Consider the following 21,087-nt stretch of genomic DNA (forward strand, 5'->3'; position numbering starts at 1 on the left):
AATTGATTTGACATTTCATGAATTGTGTTGCCCTTGAAAATTACTACGTGTTCGGATATACATTTGGGGATACACAGGGTTTATACATACTATTGAGTCACCTAAAGTTCTCCTAAGCCTAGAGTGCTTGTTTTTCATCTGTAAAGTAATTACTGCTTTTATCAGATTTTTCAAAATTATAAGGTATATTTTGGATATTTCATAGTAGCATTTAAAATTTTTGGATTGGAAAAATGGATTTCATAGAAAAAAGAAATTGTTTAATGTTTATATATTTAAGTTAGGAAATTATTGTTAAAGATCCTTTCACTCACCTAGAAAATTAGTAAATAGCATTCCAAAAAGTTAAATATACGTAAAAAAAATTGTAAAGAAAAGCGAATATAAAAAATATTTTAGTGAATAAATCGTAGTTCGGTAATACTGGTAAGTGGCAACACTCTATCTGTCTTTTTTGTAAAAATTGGGATCGAGAGATTCTTGTGATATGGCTGGAAATACAACGGAAGAAGTAGAGGTGGGTAGACTAAGATAATATAAATCACAGAATAATTATTCTACCCTCTATTCGCATTAGTTCTATAGTAGTTTTATTACTTTCGGCAGTTTTTGCTGATGTGGCTTGACAAACTTTCACTGTAGCATTTGTTTCATGTTCTCTCGGTATTTCCGTTGAAAAGTGCTTCCGCTCTGAAATTTTAGCATTAATACTGTGTAATAAAGTGAAAACTTTGCTGTGCGAAGTTATTTATACAGTTAGGAATAAGTTAGTATAGGTTAGGTTTTCGTAAGATGACCTGTGTGTTTAAGGGATCGGCGGTAGCTGTGGAGAACAAGACGAACAACAATGAAGTGCCACCAGAGTTCTTGATAAAGCACCCGCTTCAGAACACGTGGAGTCTCTGGTTCTACGACAATGACCGTAATAAAACGTGGGAGGAGAACCTCATAGAGCTTACAACTTTCGACACTGTTGAAGATTTCTGGAGGTTAGCTTCCAGTTTTTAATACGTATTCCACTTGTATAAAAGATATAGTGCTAAGTTTTATATATCATTTTGTGAAAAGGTAGTATTGAATTTCGATTTTGTACATTGACTTGACCTCCGTAGATAGTGATAATATAATGTCACATTTACTTGATTATCTATTTATGAGTGACTCTTTCCAATCATACCCAATTAATATTTTTTTCTTTTTACACCAAAATAAACATGAACTGACATATAGGCACAGCTTCTGCTGGTCTTTCATCGCTGTAACCAGTGACCTACACTTGAGAGCCAAGACTAAAAAGAATTAAAGTACTTTAGGATATTCTTAAATTTGTTTGTCTTTATTCTCCTCTGTCTGGGGTATGTTTGCCCTACAGTGAGTCTTGCATCCTCTATGGTTGAATTTTATAAATTTCAGGCTATACCACCATATTAAGCTACCATCAGAGTTGCGCCAAGGTCACGATTATGCAGTATTCAAGCAAGGAATTCGCCCCATGTGGGAGGATGACGCTAACAAAATGGGCGGTAGGTGGCTCATCAGCTTGGAGAAGAAGCAGCGAAATTCTGATCTTGATCGGTTTTGGCTGGATGTGGTAAATATTGTCTTATTATTTATATATGCTCCAGTACAATAATATAAATAAATAAATATAATTTAATATCAACTGATATCCCTGTTAGCATGGTCAGTGGATTCTGGATTATCTGGATCAATGTTATGGTAGCAAAATACTGTTAGTCACGCAAGTAAGTTAATAACTTTGGATGACATATATTCTGAATTGTTTTATTGAAAATTAGTGATATGTAACTGGCACCGCAGCGGTGATTAGTTCATGTGGTGTTTGTGCCCATTATCACAAATGGGCATAACTTGCCATTTTGATGGAAAAATGTTTTTGCGTACTTTGGTTTACAATTTTGTGTTTTAAGATTTTTAGTGGTTAAGAGATAGATGATAGTTTTAGTAGCTTTACAGCTCCTTGTGAAAGAGTTTGTCCAGGGAAGTACTGCCCCTTACCTACTTACTTCTGCTGCCAAGCAGTAATGTGAACATTACTGTGTTGCAGTTTCAAAGTGTAAGGGTGAAATTATAGAAACCTGGTGTTGTCAACTTATGTCCCGGGGTGTTGGGCGCAGTGCTCCTCAGATCTTTGTGATTTAAAGCTCTGAGTGGCCCTGCATCTGCTACGGACAGCTTACCACTAGACACGTCTTATTCGTCCTGTCACTTAGCTATTATAGAAAAAAGTTCGACATTATGAAAGTGAGCTACACTCACTAATCTGTGTTCTTCAGAACCCTCTCAATAGAACTTTGTAAAGAAAGGGAAAGATTCCAACTAAAATTGTCAAAAATGCCTATTAACTTTATTCTTGAATGACCCTTTGGGATCATTTTAGTGAGTGAAATTGGAGAGTCACCTGGGAATAGCATTGCCAGGTGTCTAGACAAAGCCGGATATAGATATGCTTTATGGATGCATATCCAGCCAACAGTGTCTGGCTTTTGTTTGCTTTTTATTTTTGACCAGTCACATGGTCATTCGGGTGAACAGGGCATTTCAATAAGACAATTGATGGTTAATGTTAGGTGATTATAATGAAGAGGGATTTATATAATTTTATTGTTACTTTATTAGAATTTGAAAAGATTTTCAAATCAAAAAGCCTGGTTTTACTTTACAAAAAATTGTCATATTAGAACAACAACACAAAATTCTTAAAAATGTTTTTATTTTATTATTTTTTAAATTTTTTGTAATACTGGAGTTAGTTTCGTTGTTCTACTACTCACAGTACAGGGAGTTCCCTAATTTGAGACCAAGTAATTAGTTTCGTTGTTTGTAGCACTATTATTATTATGGCGCTAACAGCAATTGTCTATTCTAGGTACTTCTACTAATTGGCGAAAATTTCGAGCACTCAGATGAGATTTGTGGCGCCGTCGTCAACGTTAGAGCAAAGATTGATAAGATTGGTAAGTGTACATTACACATTTTATTACATTAAGTAAGTCTTCAGTAGAGATATACTCAGGGTTATTTGTAATATACTAAGAACCTCACAGCACCATTATTACAAACATATAAATGAAAAAATTATAATTAAGTTTATTCAATGTCAGGATGTTTTACCACCATGAAATTCAATTACTTTTTGTGAACTTACTCCATTAGTTTATGATTATTAATACAAAGATTGCACACTTAGAAAAAATTCCTTTGATCTGGCTGGATTCAAACCAACGTGTTCTAGCAAACTGTGGCAGACGCTATTCCATCTGAGCCATGGAACGAACCAGGGATGGAGTGGTCAAAGGATTGGGAGGTAGAGGAAGAGGAGGAAAGGGAGTAAATCAGCCAGATCAAAGGATTTTTCCAAGTGTGTCCTTATATTAATAATTATAAAAAAATTGTTTCTTTCATTCAAACTGGTTTTAACGGAAATTGAGCTTGGGACCTCCTCATCAAGTGTCCTTTTTGCTAACAGTTGGTCCATTGCGGTCGTGAAATATCTGAATAAGAAATAAATCAATATGATGTTAAGGCTTTTGTGGTTATTCACTAAATGATTATTATTAATTTCAGGCTTTTTACCACTATACGTCTTTTTATTTTCCTGATATTTCAAGGGTTGCACGCTCCATGGTTGACTCTGTTGAGAGTCAATCGAGTCAACCCCTGACCACGGAGCGTGAAATTTGTGATAATCAAATAAATGATTGTTATATTTTTGAATTATAACAAAATGAAATTACTTACGATTTCAGGTATATGGACAGCAGACGCATCAAAGCAGCACGCTAACCTTGAGATCGGCAGGAAACTGAAAGAGCAGCTCGGCATTCACGGCAAGATCGGCTTCCAAGTTCATCGCGACACCATGGTGAAACACAGTTCTGCCACCAAGAATCTATACACCGTTTAGCCTCCTAAATTATATCACTAGCAACTGTAATTGATAGATAACATGAAAATGAATTATAAGGTTGTACAGACTGTGCGTTTAAATTTGTGTAGTGGTTGTTGACTTTTGGAAGTCTTCGTTGCTACTTTTAAGTCTGTATGATTCTTGAGATAAGTTATCTCGCAAGCTACTGTTGTGTCTTATAGTTGTTAAAGGATTATTATTTAACAGAAGTAATATTGTTTAGGTTGATGTTATGATGTCTCGATTGAGCTTTGTGTACCATCTCTCGTATTGTTTACGGGCTATAAATAAATTTTTAAGTCTGATTTTTATACTAAAGCCGTGTTTGAGTGTTTGTTGATATGGTCACATAGGTATAAGATTGTATTTACTCAAGGTATATAGCCTATGCCGCCTTTGTCGAATGCAAAACGTTAGTATAGTTCAACGTTTTTTGTATTTTAATTTTAACACGGCCGTATCATGTATTTTCTTTCATGCTTTACATCTTGTTAACACTTTGGATAATAATGTGGAGAAATTGTCTGGTATTGTAACAAGCACTGTTTTAAATTTCGTATTTATGTCCAATAGTCGAAGAATATTTTGGTATTTTGTAAAAAAAAGTACTAAAATAATGTTGTCTTTTATTTACATTTATTTTCAGGACGTTAATGAAAAACTTTAGTAGTATGAGGTCCCTCATAAAAAATGTTAACCGACCTGTGAAAGATGTGGTTTAGAATGGAATTAGAATAGAATATTCGCTTTTAATTGCAGGGTGTTTGTATCCAACACGACACGTTTGCGCGGCGCCTTCAAAATATTGTATGAAAATAGTGGTAGTGGCGTGACAGGCGCCCTTAGTGACCAAAAAATGAGGAAGGGTATGTTGAGGTAGTTTGGGCACGCTTGGGCACATGGAGCGAAGAATGCAAGTAGAGTGGCGAAAGAGACGTATAGAGCTAAAGTGGAAGGCAACGTTGAAAGAGGACGGCCACGAAGGGCTTTAGTGAGAATGAAAAATAATGTAATTTTATGAATACATGATGAATAATAATAACAGAAGATTGCTAGGACCGCGCAAAGTGGCGGTCGATTGCCTATACCGATTCCAATGGAGTTTCAAACCTGCGAGTTGTACACATTTTATGTTTTTAATCGATACCAAAACGCAACTAAGTTTACAAGAGAGCGATAGTGTCATTTATATATTGACGGTTAAAAGGCGATTTGATTAGGAACGGAATGAACTGAATATTTGTAACGATATTGTAGGTACATAACAAATTAACTTTGTGGTCAATTGTGTAACGTATAAACTGGATACGAACCAATATATGTTCTGCGGAATGCACGACCATCCTCGAGCATGCGCGAGCGCTGAAGATTTTGGCTCGTATCTAGTTTGTACGTCACACAATTAACCATAAAATTACGAAAACTCCCTTACATTGCGTTCCGCCGCAATATAAATTGAGCCTAAAGCGACATTTTGGTAACTTTACAAGAGAACACTACACTTATAAGTTTAAAGAAAAAAGAAAATGTACTGTACGGTACTGCGGAGTAGCAAATTGATTTACTTGCATTTTTATTAACATGGACTTACGTAACGCCTGCATCTATTAATTACGAAAGTTTACTGCACAAAATGTATTCAACTCAATTCAAATTCTACGTCAAATATACCAACGCGTATGTTCCTGCGCGACGTACTAGACACACATCTCTGTTTCATGTTAGACTTGTGCCTGATCGGTTCTTAGAAGGAGCGATCCTAGTTAGTTCAATCGGTCAACTGAACTAGCTCGGTCTTCTAGTTCATTTAGTTCATCTAGATCCTTAGTTAGTTAGTTCGCCTCGTAGTGCTTAAATTCTCTTTGGTTCGTCTTGTCCTTGCTCGGACACTGAACGAACGCTCCAAACTAGTAATTTTATTCACATGAACTATGTACTACGGACTTCGTATTATGAGGTCAATAGTATACTGTACTAAATATTTAAAAATACAATTTGTATGGAATCGGTACTATTTGATTTTCCTTTATATTTTACATGTTTAAAGACTGTCATTTTAACTAAATATCCTTTTTTTTTACAAAACAAGAATTTTAGTTACAACGGTGTGTTTAAAAGATTATATTACCATATTTAGGTATATTCATACAACTACTTCATATACTTGTACACGTGGGTTGATATTATACATACAGATACGTAGGTATCCACACCTACCAAAACCTACTTGAGCACTTACTTTTTTGAAAACTTACATATATACATAATACATAATGTAGATACGTATTAGAGAAGACTTAGAACGTTCAATCGTGCATCCCACTCGAACTTGTACTAAAAGCAGTGAAAGATCGCTATTTGTCCCGCTCGCACCTTTCCTACTGAATAAAAGGCAGGTGAACTATCAACGCAGACAGTTCCTAGTTCGTACTGAACTAAAAAGAACGATGAACTATTAAAACCGTACAAGACGAACTAGTTCATATCGGTCACTATCAATTCCTAATAGTTCGTAGTGCATGAACTATACAAGCCTATTTCATGTGCCATTTCATCATTTCACTCCACATACTATGTCAAGAACTCGTTAGTCGCAAGATCAGTCAGAAGATATAAACAATAATCATTTTAATGAAATAGATCCATTTGTAGAAGAAAAATATTCATTTGAATCGAAAATACTCCAAATTATTAAACAAATTCTATTTAGTTTTATTATAATTAATAATTATATGACATTAATAGGATAATTTTTATGTTACACTTCGCTTAAAACTTAATGAAACTGAATTCAGTGTATTATTTATGTAATGTGCTTTACAAAGGGATACATCTTGGCTAATGTTATTACGTGTTGCTTTCTAATTATTACAGAAACAATTTAATAAGCCGTCTGCGTTTCGCATTAACTAGTTCGATCATGATTTCTTTGTTTACAAATGTCAGGTCAATAAAAATGGAAGTAAATTACGAGTAATTTGCTTATTGTTACATTGCCGATTGAACGAATTGTTGACGAAGAGTGAATAAACCAAATAACAAAATAATGACTCCTGACTAAACCGGTAATGACAATGATATTATACTCTGGGCAATGAAGTTGTTTCCGTTTATTATTGCACATATGTACATTTAAAAAATAATATTATATTGTCGGCTAAATTCGAAAAGCTCGTAACCGTGTGAGGATTTTGTTCAAAAACGGAGTTACGAGGTTTCAAATTTAGCTAACGATGGCCATGGGGGGCCAGGACAGGATCCACTCAACTGTGAAGTTCAGTGGCTGCTCCCCCAGCCCCCGCGGCGGATCTGATGGCAGGCTCCGCCGCAACACCTAACGCGCTTTCGCGCGGACTCTCCGAAGAGAGTCCCTTGGAGCGCCCACCACGGTCCAACCGCCTACGTTCGGCCGCGGAGGATAGGACGAGCGGCAACGACACACCGACACGTCTCTTCCCCCGCGGCCCCGCCGCCACTGCATCATAGAAAGCGGTGCAGCCCCGCTAGGGTCGCGGAGGACAGCTGACCAGAGGAGGACGCGCTGACCAGACGAGTCCCGCGCGGAACGCCCTCCTCCTCGGGCCAGCCTAGCACCATCGGCCGGCCCCGTGGGTTCCTCTTAGCTTCACCGTGGGATGAAATCGACCACGGCTACTAAGCTACCTAACCTAACCTAACCTACTGGGAGGGGATACACCTAAATGTGACTGGAATGATATATTTGAACAAAATATATTCAGAAAGGCATTAAATTCCACCATTTTCCAGAAAACTATCGTCAGCGGCGAAAGATTAATAAGAATGATAGATAACGCAGATAAACTAATAAGTTTATAAAGTGTTCATAAATCATCAACATCAACCCATTTATAAGTTCCTCTGCTGGCCACGGGTCTCCTTTCAGACTAGGGTTTAGGCCATAGTCCGTCGCGCTGGCCCAATGCGGGTTGGGGACTTCTCGAGGGTTGTGAACCTTCTTCAACGTGCCGGTTTCATCACGATGTTTTTCTTCACCGAAAAGCTCAAGCTAAATTTCAAATTAAATTTCGCACATACATTCTGAGAATCTCAGAGGTGCGAGCCCGGATTCAAACCCACGACCCTCTGCTTGAGAGGCAGTAGGTCCCTTTAAGACCATTAGGCTACCACGGCTTTTTTTTATAAATATAAAAGGTTAAAAATACACTAAATGAAATAAATATACCTACTTTGTAAGTAGCTGAAAAACTAATCCCGGAAGGCCAAGAAAGAAACAAATCTATAGACGGAAATGATGTCGCGTTTTATTGTTTACAATACGAAATTGTTATTGTTTAACACTACTTTTGTAAAAACCCCTTCTAAATAATGTTTAAAATTTAATACAAATATTATGAGTGTATAAAAAAACAAATAGAACGTACAAATATTTTGACAAATTTACAACACTCGATATCATGACAGTGAATATCGAAACGCAAGACATTAAGTCGGCATGCTTTTTTTACACAATTTTGGTAAGATATAGTTGTCAAATGCGCTTTTTTGCTTCGATTATTCGAGATTTTAAAAAATTCCGAAAACTGAAAATTGGTAGGGATACTTTTGACTAGATATATTTAAAAAAAAATTTGAACTCCCAACTCCACGTCAGCTATTCTATAGCTGAGCCTCTATATCAGAATTTTCAAATCGAATCGTCTCACAATTGCCGACGATTTACCCTTGCAATTTAATGTAAAGGAGAAATCCTTTTTTTTAAGAAACATCAAACTCTGTTTAAAAGAAAATTGAACAGACGAGAGCCATTATAATGCCAAACTTCTTTCGAGAGTTAATGTTAAAGCTAAAGTTTATTTATGCTGGGATCATAAGAAGGCAAAAGCCTAGCATTTAGCACAACTTAACCATCACTGCGTTCGCCGAGACGAAAATTGCACTTTTATTATTTTATTACAAAAGGTCGACTAATAATTTTTCAAAAGAACTAAATAAGTTAATACGAAGAGAGAGCCAATAGTATACAACAAATAATAAAAAATAAAAGTTTAAATAATAAACTTTATTATTAGATAAAAGTTTAGCATACGAAAAAAAAAGTGCTCTGTTATTGCCCTGAACTTAGCATGCGCATCGCCAAACAAGATTAAGTTACGTGGTAATACGCCGTGGTAATTTATTACTTAGATTAATATTTTTAAGGTTAATAGTCGTAGTGTAGTGTAGTAGTACCCAATTGCTAAAACAAAAAGCATTCAATTTTGGGTAGCACTGGATCAGCCAGCTCACAGACTCTACGATAAATTGACTTTATTTTCTTTTTCAAATTCAATCAATAAACCAAAACAGATACGAAGCGTTTCAAAAAAGTACAAAAGTAAAGGAAAGAGGTATTTATGCTTAGCTTTCTGCTGTTTATTTTTCGTTGGAAGTGGTTCTTCATTTTACCGTGGCTTTTAAAAAGGGTAAAAATAAGTTATTAAAACCGCTAGCTGCCAGTTGCTAAAAAGTAAAAATTAAAAAAGAAGAGTAAAATTTTGGAAGATCTGACATCACATTGCATTGTGAACAAAGACTATCAAAAATGATGATACCACGTGACCTGTGTCTCCAATTCCTGGGCCGGACATTCCTGTGCTGTACATTGACGGCTCCCTTCTATTAATTGTTTTTTTTATTTTTTATTATTTATTAAGGCTTTGGCAAAGCCATCAGCCTAAACATGAAGTTTAATTATGTTTCTGTAAATATGGCCGCCACAAAGAGGATAGGCAATTTGAGGCGGCGCCGGCGCGGCGTGCTTGGATTGACTCGGGATTCCTTAAAACGGGCCGATACGGGTATTTTAGTTCGAGATTCGTATAATTTCGCGTTTTAATCTTCGATTAAGGCACAATAGCACTATCCTATTCCACTTTAAACTAGATTTCACAAAATAATTGAAAGTCAAAATAAAAACGACACTTTTCCCTCCAAAAGGTCCAGAGCGAATCCTATTAATTGTTGCATATTCCATAGATAAGGGAGTAATTTTCACAGAGTTAAGGGTCGCTTGAGCCATGTAGCATGACTTTCTGATCAAGGCAGAAGGATTTAACGGTAAGGAGCAAATACAGATCAAGGTAAAAATACTCATACGTCACAAGGTTTCCAATTTGTTTAAGGAAAAATAACTAAAGTTAAAAAGTAGTGCCGTCATGGGATATAGTTAAAAGGTTTATGTACAAGATTTATAAAAACTGGTGTCTGGCAAAATGAATTGAACGGCGACGATGTTTTTGGGTAGTTAAAAGAAAAGTTACTAAAAAAACAGCTGAATTAGAAAAAAACACAAGTGTTTTGTTACGGTTTTGTTCATTGCAATACGTTTTATTCTTTTGAGTTATTAGATTTTCGAATAACCAAATAGTTTAAATAGGTACTTATAGAATTTAATTCTAACAATACGAGACAAATAATACATTATTTTTATACCTACTCAATTATTTTTCCTTTAACTAATTTTATTCAATTAAAGTGAAAGGACTCAAGCAACGTCGAACTTAATGTCGGTTCAAAGTAAAAGTAGTCAAGCGATATCGAACCTAATATCGGTTCAAAGTAAAATGGTATAAGCGACGTTAAAGCGAATATAGCGGTGAAACAATTCAAATATCGTACGATATAAAATATTTATGAAGCAAAATGCTTTACAGTACAATCGCAAGCAACATTGGACTATGTAAGAAAGGATCAAAATAATTTCCTTAAAAAAAAGGAGAAGCGGTTGAGTCATAAAAAAAAACTGAGAAAATTATGTCGCTTGACACTATGATGTAGGAAATGACCCCCGAATTAGCGATGGAATTAAACGCCAAAAAAGTGCTTCAATGACGTGAAAAGTAAATCAATAGACGCGGAAAATATCGCTGATTCCAATGATGTATACATAGGACGCACTATAAGTTTCCGGAACTGGTCACTTACATAAACAAAAAAAAAAAGTAATTTCCACATTTCAAAATGGAACTCTTTGGCTGTAGAATACAGTTTGTTTCATCTGGCTGTCACTTGTTTTTATATTGTGGCGTCATTTTAGAAATTGGTTGTCTACATCACCATGGATTTAACTTGTGAATATTTTCGTAGTACGGTTTCTACGACTTTAAGTGTAGTACAACAGCTCGGCAGAGCTTCGCTCGGCTTGAAACTGCTTTTGACGATGAAGCACCATACAAGACAAGTATTTATAGCTGGTTTGCAGAATTCAAACCCGGTCGTGTGAATCTCAGTGACGAATTTCGTGATGGTCGCCCGTCCACTGCTGTGAACAATAAAAACATCGATGCTGTGCGCCGTATGATCAAAACAGACAGGCATGTGGCATACCATGAGATTCGGGCATCTTTAGGCATAGATAGGCATGAGTCAAATACAATCAATACTACACAAACATTTAGGTGTGAAAAAGCTGTACTCTCGGTGGATCCTACACAATTTGACTGAAGCTCAAAAAACGGACTGCGTCACTTGGTCCAATGCCATGCTTACCAGCTTCAATGAAAGGGCGTCAAATTTGGTGTGGGACATAGTAACAGGTGATGAAACTTGGATTTATAGTTACGATCCCAAAACAAAGTAGCAATCGAACGTATGGGTCTTTCGAGATGAGCCGAAACCAAGCAAAGTGGCGCGCGTGCAAAATGCCTCGATGTCGATGATTGCTTCTTTTTTTTAATAAAACTAGACACGTGGCTACTGTTGCTTTGGAGAATCGTTGTACCGTGAATAGTGATTGGTACACGACCATTTGTTTGCCGGAAGTTATTGACAAAGTCCGTAAAAATAGCCGTAAACGCCGTATCATCTTGCACGACGATAATGCCAGTTCTCACACGGCCAGACAGACAAATGAATTTTTGAAGGTGAACAACGTTGACCTTATGAGCCATCCCGCGTACAGTCCCAACCTGGCACCTTCTGACTTTTATTTATTTCCAAAAATTAAGAACCAGTTACGCGGTCAACGATTTTCATCACCTGAAGAGGCTGTCAAAGAGTATGAAAAATATGTTTCAGATATTGTCACGGAGGAGTTATGCCACTCCTCCGTGACGAGAATGTTTTCAAAATGGTTCATTCGTATTAAAAAGTGCATTAACGCTAACGAATATTTTGAGAAACAATAAATTAATTTCTGATTATTTATAGTATTTTTTTCTTATTAATTCCGGAAACTTATAGTGCGCCTCACGTATAACTCAATATCGCTCTTCTTCATCTTGAGTGCATTCGCCTTTTAACCGTCGATATTTATTTTTATTCTAAGGTACAGACGGCAGTACATCAAGTTACTTATTGACGGATCTTGTTCTGTTGCACTTCTGGCGATATTCGAACAAAAGTGTATAGCTTGATGTGCTTTTGACTGTACATAATCAAACTCGATGTACTCAGGTTACGGTTTGCGAGTTATTGTGTTTTTAACCTACACCAAAAACAACTTCCTAGTTTTCAAGAAAGCGGTGTTTTTTAGGTTCAATTTACATTGTCGCGCAACGGTATGGACGAATTTTTTTAACGAAACTGTACATAGTATAATGTACTCTATCGTAACGTACAAACTAGATATGATACGGTAGGAGGTAGCTGCGAGTATTGTCCACAAAATGCGCCATCTATTTTAAAAAAATTCGCTTCAACTCTTTTCCGTGGCAATGTAAGTGCGACAATACACGTCAGTTTTTTCCATCCGATAGTCGGATACGATAGCCTGATCCGACTACCGGAAGGCGCTAGTACCATATAATTGTATAAACACTCAATACGTGGCGTCCGAGCGGAAATAGCGTCCGATTTTATTACTGATCCGATTGTCTGAAGGCGTGCTCTCTATACTTTTGCGGGGAGACGAAATACACGTTCGATTCTTCCCTCCGATTTGCAGCGTTGCCAGTGCAAATTATTCAAAATCCCCAAAAATCAAGATTATAAATTTGGGCAGAGCAAAGGTCATATTTCCCACGTGTAATAATATTTCTTCATTCTCAATATTTATTATATTATTATTGTTAGGCGATTATTACACTGCACCGCGTTCCGCGACAAAGCGCGGAGCTGTGGTTTTTGACGTTGTACTGAAGTGCCTCAGTTTGTATGGAAAACAGGCGCCGTCGAACACACTGAAAACGCTTCCCTGCGCGGGCCGCGCGGATTAAACCGCGCGTTGACGCAGATCTGCGTCTCCGCTACTGCGCGCGTAATTCCGCGTCTCGCACGCCGTTGCTAGGTGTGTTAATCGGTGTGAATCGGTAAATGAGAGCGGTGCAGTGTGTTAATCGCCTACGCTTAAAAATATATCAAATAATTAAGAAATCACAATGTACCCATCTATTACATGTACGTTATGCTATAATTAGAAATAAACTCAACAAGTTGAATTAAGTTTAAACCTTAATATTTAAGTTGACGAGTGGCAAGTTGTGGTATTAAGGTCTATCCATACATATCCGGGCCGTGTCCGGGAAGTGAACGGGCCGTGCTCCGTTTGTTAATGTAACAAAAATATGATAAAATTCTAGAATGGGCATTGTCCCCACATAGCGTAATCCAAACAAAACCCAGTTAAGTTGAAATTCCCTGTATTTGGGGAATTCTCTGTAAACTGGAAAGACTGCTGTTAGTTCAGAAAAAGTCTGACGTAAGAATCGGACGCCTATCGGACGTGTATTGAGTGAATCGATCCGATAGTCGGATCCGACCATCAGACATAAAATCGGACGTGTATTACCGCACTAAATCGTGCTACAGGGGATTCCCAAAAGCGCTGTCACTGAGCGCAGAATTTGATTACCTGTCGTGCGTGCGATATCTGTGCATTATTTGTTTACGAATAAATTGTTGTTTTTGTTTCATAAATTATTTTATATTGTGTAATACGATGAGTATAATCAAAAAAGTAAGTTTCAAAATTTTCTTATATTTTCCGAGTCTTTTTTCTAGAATTGCTAACACTTTATTTCCAAACGCATAGCATTATTGGCGTTTCTTCATTTATACGTACATACCATGACTAAAATTAATAGGTATTGCATAACATTTGACAATCTGAAAACTATGAATCAGCAGATAAGTAGTACAATAGATGGGTGACGTAGATATGCAGATGTACAGTCAACAGCACATCAACCTACACTGTTTTGCAACAAAAAACGGGCACCTGAGAAAAAACCTATTTCACGGTCACCTGCAATAAATTTGATTCTAAGAATGTTATGAATGAATATACGGAAAGTGGTTTCAGCTATTTTTTTCTACAATTTTCAATTAAGTGAGAAATGAGAAAATATCGTTTAAATTTAAGTCGCCAATGGACTACTTACTAATCGTCATTTTGTTTTTTAATAGTGTAAAGGAAGAACGGTAACAATTTATTACTAAATGTTACCTCCTTTTGTTATAATTAAAGACGAGATTAACTGCTATATTCACATAGCACGCTAAATGCTAAATTTTTATAGCGCGCTATTTAAAGTGCTAAAATTATAATTTTTAGCAGCTCAAGGTCGTGTGATAATGTAACGAATGGAAAGAAACGTGAAATAGTTGACGTGCGCTCACTTGTTAAGTATAGCATCTATGGTCTATCTATAGCAGCCTTTCCCAAAGTGGGCGCTGCATGCTAAAGGCCCCCTTTAAGAGTTTGTTAAAGGTAAGAGACCCAGAAAAAAAATTGGGGCGTTGTGTAGAGGCTTAGGGGGAGATTTGTAATTTCATCTAGGAAGACACCGACTGAGCTCTCGACTCTCGACTACAACTTGTGAACATCAACTAATATTAATTAACACTTAAGAGATTGCTCAAACTAACTCGGTTCGATATTTCTCTCCGTGTAGTTCATATATGTCTTATTTTATTGAATAAATAAAATAAAAATCATGTCAATCGGTCGCTCCGTTTCAAAATGAAAGTAGACACAAACAAACAAATAAAAAGGGAACACGTTAACGGGAACAGTTTCGCATTTTAATAGTTATTAGTATTCCTAGATAGGTAATTTTCTTAGATAACAGACCGCGGGCAATCATGTTTTAACAAGTTTTTGTTAAACAACCTGATTTGTGCATTCCTGTATCAATTGTATTAGTCGGTTATTAGACAAAAGCGGTTCGATTAACACCCCATGCTTTAGTTGAGAAGGTCCCTGGTTCGATTCCCGTTAGGTGTAATTTCAGAAGCGATCTTTTTTATGTTGATTCTTTGTTTTTTGGAGTGAATTTCGTTGCTTTGATACGTAGTGATAGTACTGGGAATTATCTAGTTTAATTATCTAATCTATTAATTCGTGAGGTTGAATATAAAAAAACAATTAAAAATAGTACTTATTGTAGGTAAACTTACTCCGTGAGTGCGCTAAGAACTAAGTAGCGTGATATTTCCACACTTCGCTCTCCTGGGAACATCATTATCGTGTCGCGGGACATTCGTTTCCTAATGAGTATGTGGCTTTATACCGAGTAAATCTGACTATATTTAAAAAAATATTTTGTCTATGAAACTGGTTTTGAAACTGGCTGTAAATTAACAAGTAAAAGTCAAAAAGCAAGAAGGCCATGAAAAAAAAGAAGTAAATATGGCGTCTGTTTTCATACGCACATAATCAGAAACGGTGTAAGTAGTTTTAGTTTAAAAATCTCTATGTATTAATTATCAAATATGACAATAAAATTAATTAAAATATTAATATCCGTTTAATCACATAAAATTTAAAAATATAAATAAAAATTATGAAATATTATAAAAAATTACTTACGGCACAGGTAAGTGCCACCGATAGGTTTCATTCGGTTTGTGAATTCACACCAATAAAAATACAGTTTCCTCAAAATATCAATAAAAATTATGAAACATTACACAAAATTACTTATCGTACAGGTCATGGCTACTGAAAGGTTTCATTCGTTTTGTGAATTGATTTCAATACAAAAAGAAACATTTTTCTAAAAATATTTCAAATTTGACTTTCAACGTTTTCTCCGTCCGTACAAAATAATGGCGGGAGACGTGTAAAACTTTTTATTTGTAAATTGAATTATGGTTAGTTAAATTTTATGAATTTATTTGTTTGACTATTTGTTTTTTGTTGTGTGTTTTATCGTTGATTTTTTACGTGTATGTTTCTTTGCGAGGAGTCTCAAAGTGCGCCAGACCTGAGTGGAGTCCCCACAAAAGTTTTGGAGGGTGTTAAGCATCCTTTGGAGCATTCTTGGTCATTTTGGATGTTCACCAACGATAAGAAGAAATGGGAAGACAATTTGATAGAGCTCACTGCTTTTAACACCGTTGAAGACTATTGGTCGTGAGTACCTTTGTCTCATTGCTTGATTTTCTAGAGGTATTGAAATAATCGAGTTTTTGGCTTGTCGCGATTGGTACAAATGGGAAATGATACTATTTTAAACTTAGTAGCAGTAGCGCTCCTGGTCAGACGGTAGGAAAGGGGGCACTATGGAAACTGGACCAGAATTTTTTTAAAGATATTTTCACTTCTCATGCTCTTAAAGTTCGTATTTATTATGGGTGTAGGCTGCATAAAATAGGATTTTATGCTCAAGTGCATAAAATAAAAAAACATCACATTAAATAATAAATGTCTAATTGTTGTAATTTTACATTAAATTTTAATTAAATAATCGTTTATTTGTAATAATGCGGTTTAATTTCCTCGCAATCGAAGTGAAAAGCAGAGTGCATAAGTCGTTCATAAAACCCATTTTACCCTCGACTTAAGTATCTCGTCTCGGGTAAAATGACGCGTTTTATGCAGTTGTTGTACAATCTACTATTTTAATTGTTTTTAGCGTTTGTTTCGGATAGATTAGATATATAAATAAACACTTTTTGTTCTTATTAATTTTTCTCCGCGGGCGATAGTTTTCGAGAAAATGAAGCTGACAAATTTTCATATACCAAGGCTACAGGACTACGATCGATTTTTTTTTAATTTGGTGAAATTTAATTTCTGGTGAAATGTACGGACAACGGCACTTCAGACTACACATTTTTGTTCGAAAGCCGCCTCCAGTGCAACGGAACAAGATACGTCAATGTATAGCTTGATATGTTAGCGTGTGTACCCTCCCAGTAGGTCAGGTTAGATACATGAAAAAGCCGCACGAGCAGAGTGAGTGTAGCGGAGTCCAGTCTTTATAGTGCCCCCTTCCGTACAGCCCAACCGAGTTCCTTGTGTTCGTCCAGGGAAGTACTACCACCTTAGAGTGCGTACAGATCTAGCTAATACGCCGCACACGCTACACACGAGCATTTAAGTGCGGCTCTGTAATGACATCTCGTAATGTGCACGAACAGCACACGAATAGATTGCACTACGTACCTAACGGACGTGTACCTGAGGCGGCTCACTTAAAGCACTACAGAGAATATAGCCTTACAGAGAATCGGATAAAGTCCGTGCAAACGGACTGATCTGGGGTTAGGACCTGACTGAGATGGTCCCTGCGCGGGCATGCTCGCGCAGGTCATAGTGGCCTACTCGTATACCCTAAGGGTCGGTAGGGAGAATCAAAACTAATGTAGAAGGATAAGGGCTCTACCTAATGCACATGTGCAGCTCGCGAGCCTTTGCGCACCCTTACCTATTTCTGCCGCCAGGCGGTAATGTGCAAATCAAAATTAAAATCAACATAATCTTTATTTCATAGGTAAGCATTATTACACTTGAAATCGTCACATTGGTTAAACTGTATCATTCATTCCTAAGGCAGATTCCCCTGAGAAGAATGAACAAGAAATTCTAGGGGGCTTAGTTAAAGTCAAAGTATAATCGTCAACCAGCCGTGACCATGGGACCTGTAAAGGGCCCAAAACGTTGATTTTTCTTAATAAAACAAATATATACGTGATTAAGATTGGAAAAAAATCGCGATCACCTAAGAACTCGATAACTATTACTCATAACTACTTACTATATACTTTTTGTCAAGCACTGCATAGCCGGTAGGTATCTGGCCACTGGCTGCTGCTGGCTGATCATCCTCATAACACTCCACTAATAGAGCTTCTTGTGAAAGAGTTCGTCTAAGGAAGTACTGCTAACTTACCTACTTCTGCCGCGAAGCAGTAATGGGAGCATTACTGCGTTCCGGGTTTGAAGGGTAAGGGTCCTGGTGAAATTACAGGCACATGGAACTTGTCAACTTATGTCTCAGCGTGACGGGCGTAGTGACAGTGCCCCTCAGATCTTTGCGATTTAAAGCTCATAGTGGCACTGCAACTTTTATGGACAGGCGTGACGCTTTCCATCAGGCGCACGACTTGTTCGGCCCATCAATTGATATTATACAGAAAAATACTTAGATAATTTTTTCATCTTATGTCCTTAAGTCTGCAGACCCTAGAAATAATCCGTCGATTCGTCACCGTGTACTTCTTTTTGTTTATCAGCCTTTACCACTACATGAAGACTCCATCAGAACTAAGTCTAGGGCAGGACTACTGCGTGTTCAAGAAAGGCATCAGGCCGATGTGGGAAGACGCAGCCAACAAGAAAGGAGGCCGTTGGCTCATCACTTTTGAAAAAAGACGCGACGATCTTGATTGGATATGGCTGGATACGGTAAGTAAGACAGTAGTGTAAAGACCAGCAGCTTAAAAACAAAATATTTTCCCTAAACTGTTAAGTTACTGTCACATCGAATATACAATCGCTTGTAAATGGATTGATGCAGTATCATATTCTGATCGTTCCAAGAGCCCTTGCACACGGCGTATTTTAAACGCGCCTTAAACACGCGTAATTTGCGCGTATACGCACCGCAAACGCGCTGTAGTGAATCGATTCAAACGTGCGCAAACATCGCGTTGCAAGCAAGAAGCATGAATAGCATTTGGTGTAGTGGCTTCATTTTAATTTCATAACTGCCTCCGTGCCACCATGCCGGACTGCCATGCAAAGATCCCAGGTTCGATTCCCGGGCCGGTAGAAATATTTGTATGGCCAACATTTATTTCTCTCGTGAGTTTGGGTGTAATTTGTTGTTGTACAAAACTAAAATTAAAAGTATCTCTTATCAAAATGCGCGATATGTACGCGCGTTTACAGCACGTCTACGCCGCGTATACGCGCAGATGACGCGCGTCGTCGGCGCGTATAAAATACGCCGTATGCATATGTAGGCTCTAAGGCGGCTGTTTACGGCACGTGGCCCGTTTCGCGGCCCGCGTCCGTCGCGCATTTCGCGCAAACGCGTCGTAGGAAGAGAGTCGTCCGAGCGCGCCCTTGCTCACCCGTGGCGGCTTGTTCGGATCCACTACTGATAGGTAACTTCAAACTCGGCTCTCATCCAGAGTATCTATCTATAAGCCAGAGAATCTATAAGGTGTGATTGAATAGGTATCTTCTGGACGCGTTTGTTCCATCGTAGACGCTATCTTTACTTCAGGGTTAGGTAGTGATCAAGAAGTTCATTTATTTAAAAAAAATCTGTATGAATAAATCTTCATTTCAAACGTCAAAACTGAAGCGGCATTTCGAAAATGCACGGCCTTTTCTCGAAGGATCTCTGAGCTCTTTAGTAATCCCTATAGTTTTCCATGGTTGCCGAATCTCGAAATTTCTGGCTTAGTAAACTTTCCACGCATATCTAGAACGTGCATATTAAAAAAACAATGTCACTTTATCTTCTTTGAATCTAATTAGATTGCTTTTAACGATTTTTAGCTATTTTTACTACCGTAATAAACATGTGTATTATAATAATACGAGTACCTAATAACATACCTTATTACTTTGTGTTAGTATACACTGGGCGTTCATGTAGCTATCTGAAAGATAACCAATATGTTGACACAGTCGCTTTTTAATCTACAAATTTGAAGTTCATGTAAATGACGTCACGTATTATAATATTATAAATTTTGATACACATAAGGACCTATGCACACATGGCGTATTTCGTAGCCAGTCGTAGCCAGTAAATCTATGCACACGTTCACAAATTCATACGCTCCGTAAACACGCGTACATGCGCCTTAGACGCGCTGTAAACGCGCGTGTGTATCGTGCATTTTGATAAAAGATAGATTTAATTTTAGTTTTGTTTGTTAATTTCAGTTAATTTTTTAAATGAAGCAACTACATGAAATTCTAAGTGTAATCTCCAGTGGAGTATATAAGCTGCTTGCTTGTAACGCGATGTTTGCGTGGGTTTGAATCGATTCACTACAGCGCGTCTGCGCGTATACGCACAGATGACGCGCGTATACGTACAGATGACGCGCGTATACGCGCAGATGACGCGCGTTTACGGTGCCGTATGTGTCGCGGTGGCGTGAGCGCGCTCTTCCCTGCCCCTTTCCTCAGTCTTGCAACGCGATTTTTGATTCGCCTTCAACGTGAAACGCGCGTCGTCTGCGCGTATAAAATACGCTGTGTGCATAGGCCCTAAACACCGGCGTAGTATGTGCCACGTGCATTACCATTGCTGCGTTTGACATCGATTATTGTCTGTAGGTTATCAACCCATTTACTTTTATTTTGATCAATTTAGTCAACATCTTCATTAACCGATTATATTATAACTCTCACTGCTGAATACGAGCTTCCTCTAACGAGAGGTTTTGAACACACTTTTTTTTACTTTTTCGAAGGGTTGTGAACCGTCTTCGTTAAGTACGATTCTTCACCATAAAGGCGCGTTCCCATCATGTCGTAACGTTTTATTTATCGATGGACGACTGTCGCGTCTATAGTCTGTACCCATATCACGACTATCTGTCGTGACTGTGTCGTGGACTTTTTTAATCGTTCAACAACTAGCTGCCTAGCTGCTCCCATTGGATCGTGACGACAATTTATCGTTTCACGGTGACCATGTAACCATGGGGACCTGTAAAGGGCCCGAAGCGTTGGTTTGTTTGAAAAACAAATGTACGCGATTTAAATCCGGAAAAATAATTTCATTTCCTATGTATAACAATCGAAACAAACAAACAAGCGAAAACCTAGAACTCAAAATGTAATGTAACTTATAAATTAAGTTAAGGAAGTCTTAGTCACTTTCCATCATGGCCGTAAATCTGCAAATTGTCTTGAAACCCTGAAAAATTGTAATTCCGTTGTGACTCCACTGAGATCATAATATTGCAATTATGATAATATTTGATTATCACTAGTATCA

General features: G+C 37.4%; 2 protein-coding genes across 3 annotated transcripts in view; both read left to right on the top strand.

Annotated features, from left to right (window-relative positions):
- Positions 1–472: 472 nt before the first annotated feature.
- Positions 473–4,146, top strand: LOC113236482 (eukaryotic translation initiation factor 4E-like). The gene is made up of 5 exons (XM_026472572.1): positions 473–517; positions 811–989; positions 1,414–1,591; positions 2,891–2,978; positions 3,771–4,146. The coding sequence occupies exons 1-5, from the start codon at positions 488–490 to the stop codon at positions 3,926–3,928; spliced, it is 633 nt and encodes a 210-aa protein (XP_026328357.1). The 5' UTR covers positions 473–487; the 3' UTR covers positions 3,929–4,146.
- Positions 4,147–13,752: 9,606 nt separating this feature from the next.
- Positions 13,753–21,087, top strand: part of LOC113236562 (eukaryotic translation initiation factor 4E1-like) — a 20,512-nt gene continuing 13,177 nt past the window's right edge. Inside the window, exons 1-3 of one of the 2 annotated variants that reach the window (XM_026472698.1) lie at positions 13,753–13,847; positions 16,078–16,247; positions 18,353–18,524. In XM_026472698.1, coding sequence (XP_026328483.1) covers positions 13,830–13,847; positions 16,078–16,247; positions 18,353–18,524 — 360 coding nt within the window. In that variant the 5' untranslated portion in view covers positions 13,753–13,829. Of the gene's footprint in view, positions 13,848–15,335; positions 15,387–16,077; positions 16,248–18,352; positions 18,525–21,087 lie in introns of those variants that run through there. The other variant, XM_026472699.1, reaches the window with a different exon arrangement.

This window comes from Hyposmocoma kahamanoa, unplaced genomic scaffold (genome assembly GCF_003589595.1).
Source record: "Hyposmocoma kahamanoa isolate Upper Pololo Valley unplaced genomic scaffold, ASM358959v1 92, whole genome shotgun sequence".
Taxonomy (NCBI): Eukaryota; Metazoa; Arthropoda; class Insecta; order Lepidoptera; family Cosmopterigidae; genus Hyposmocoma; species Hyposmocoma kahamanoa.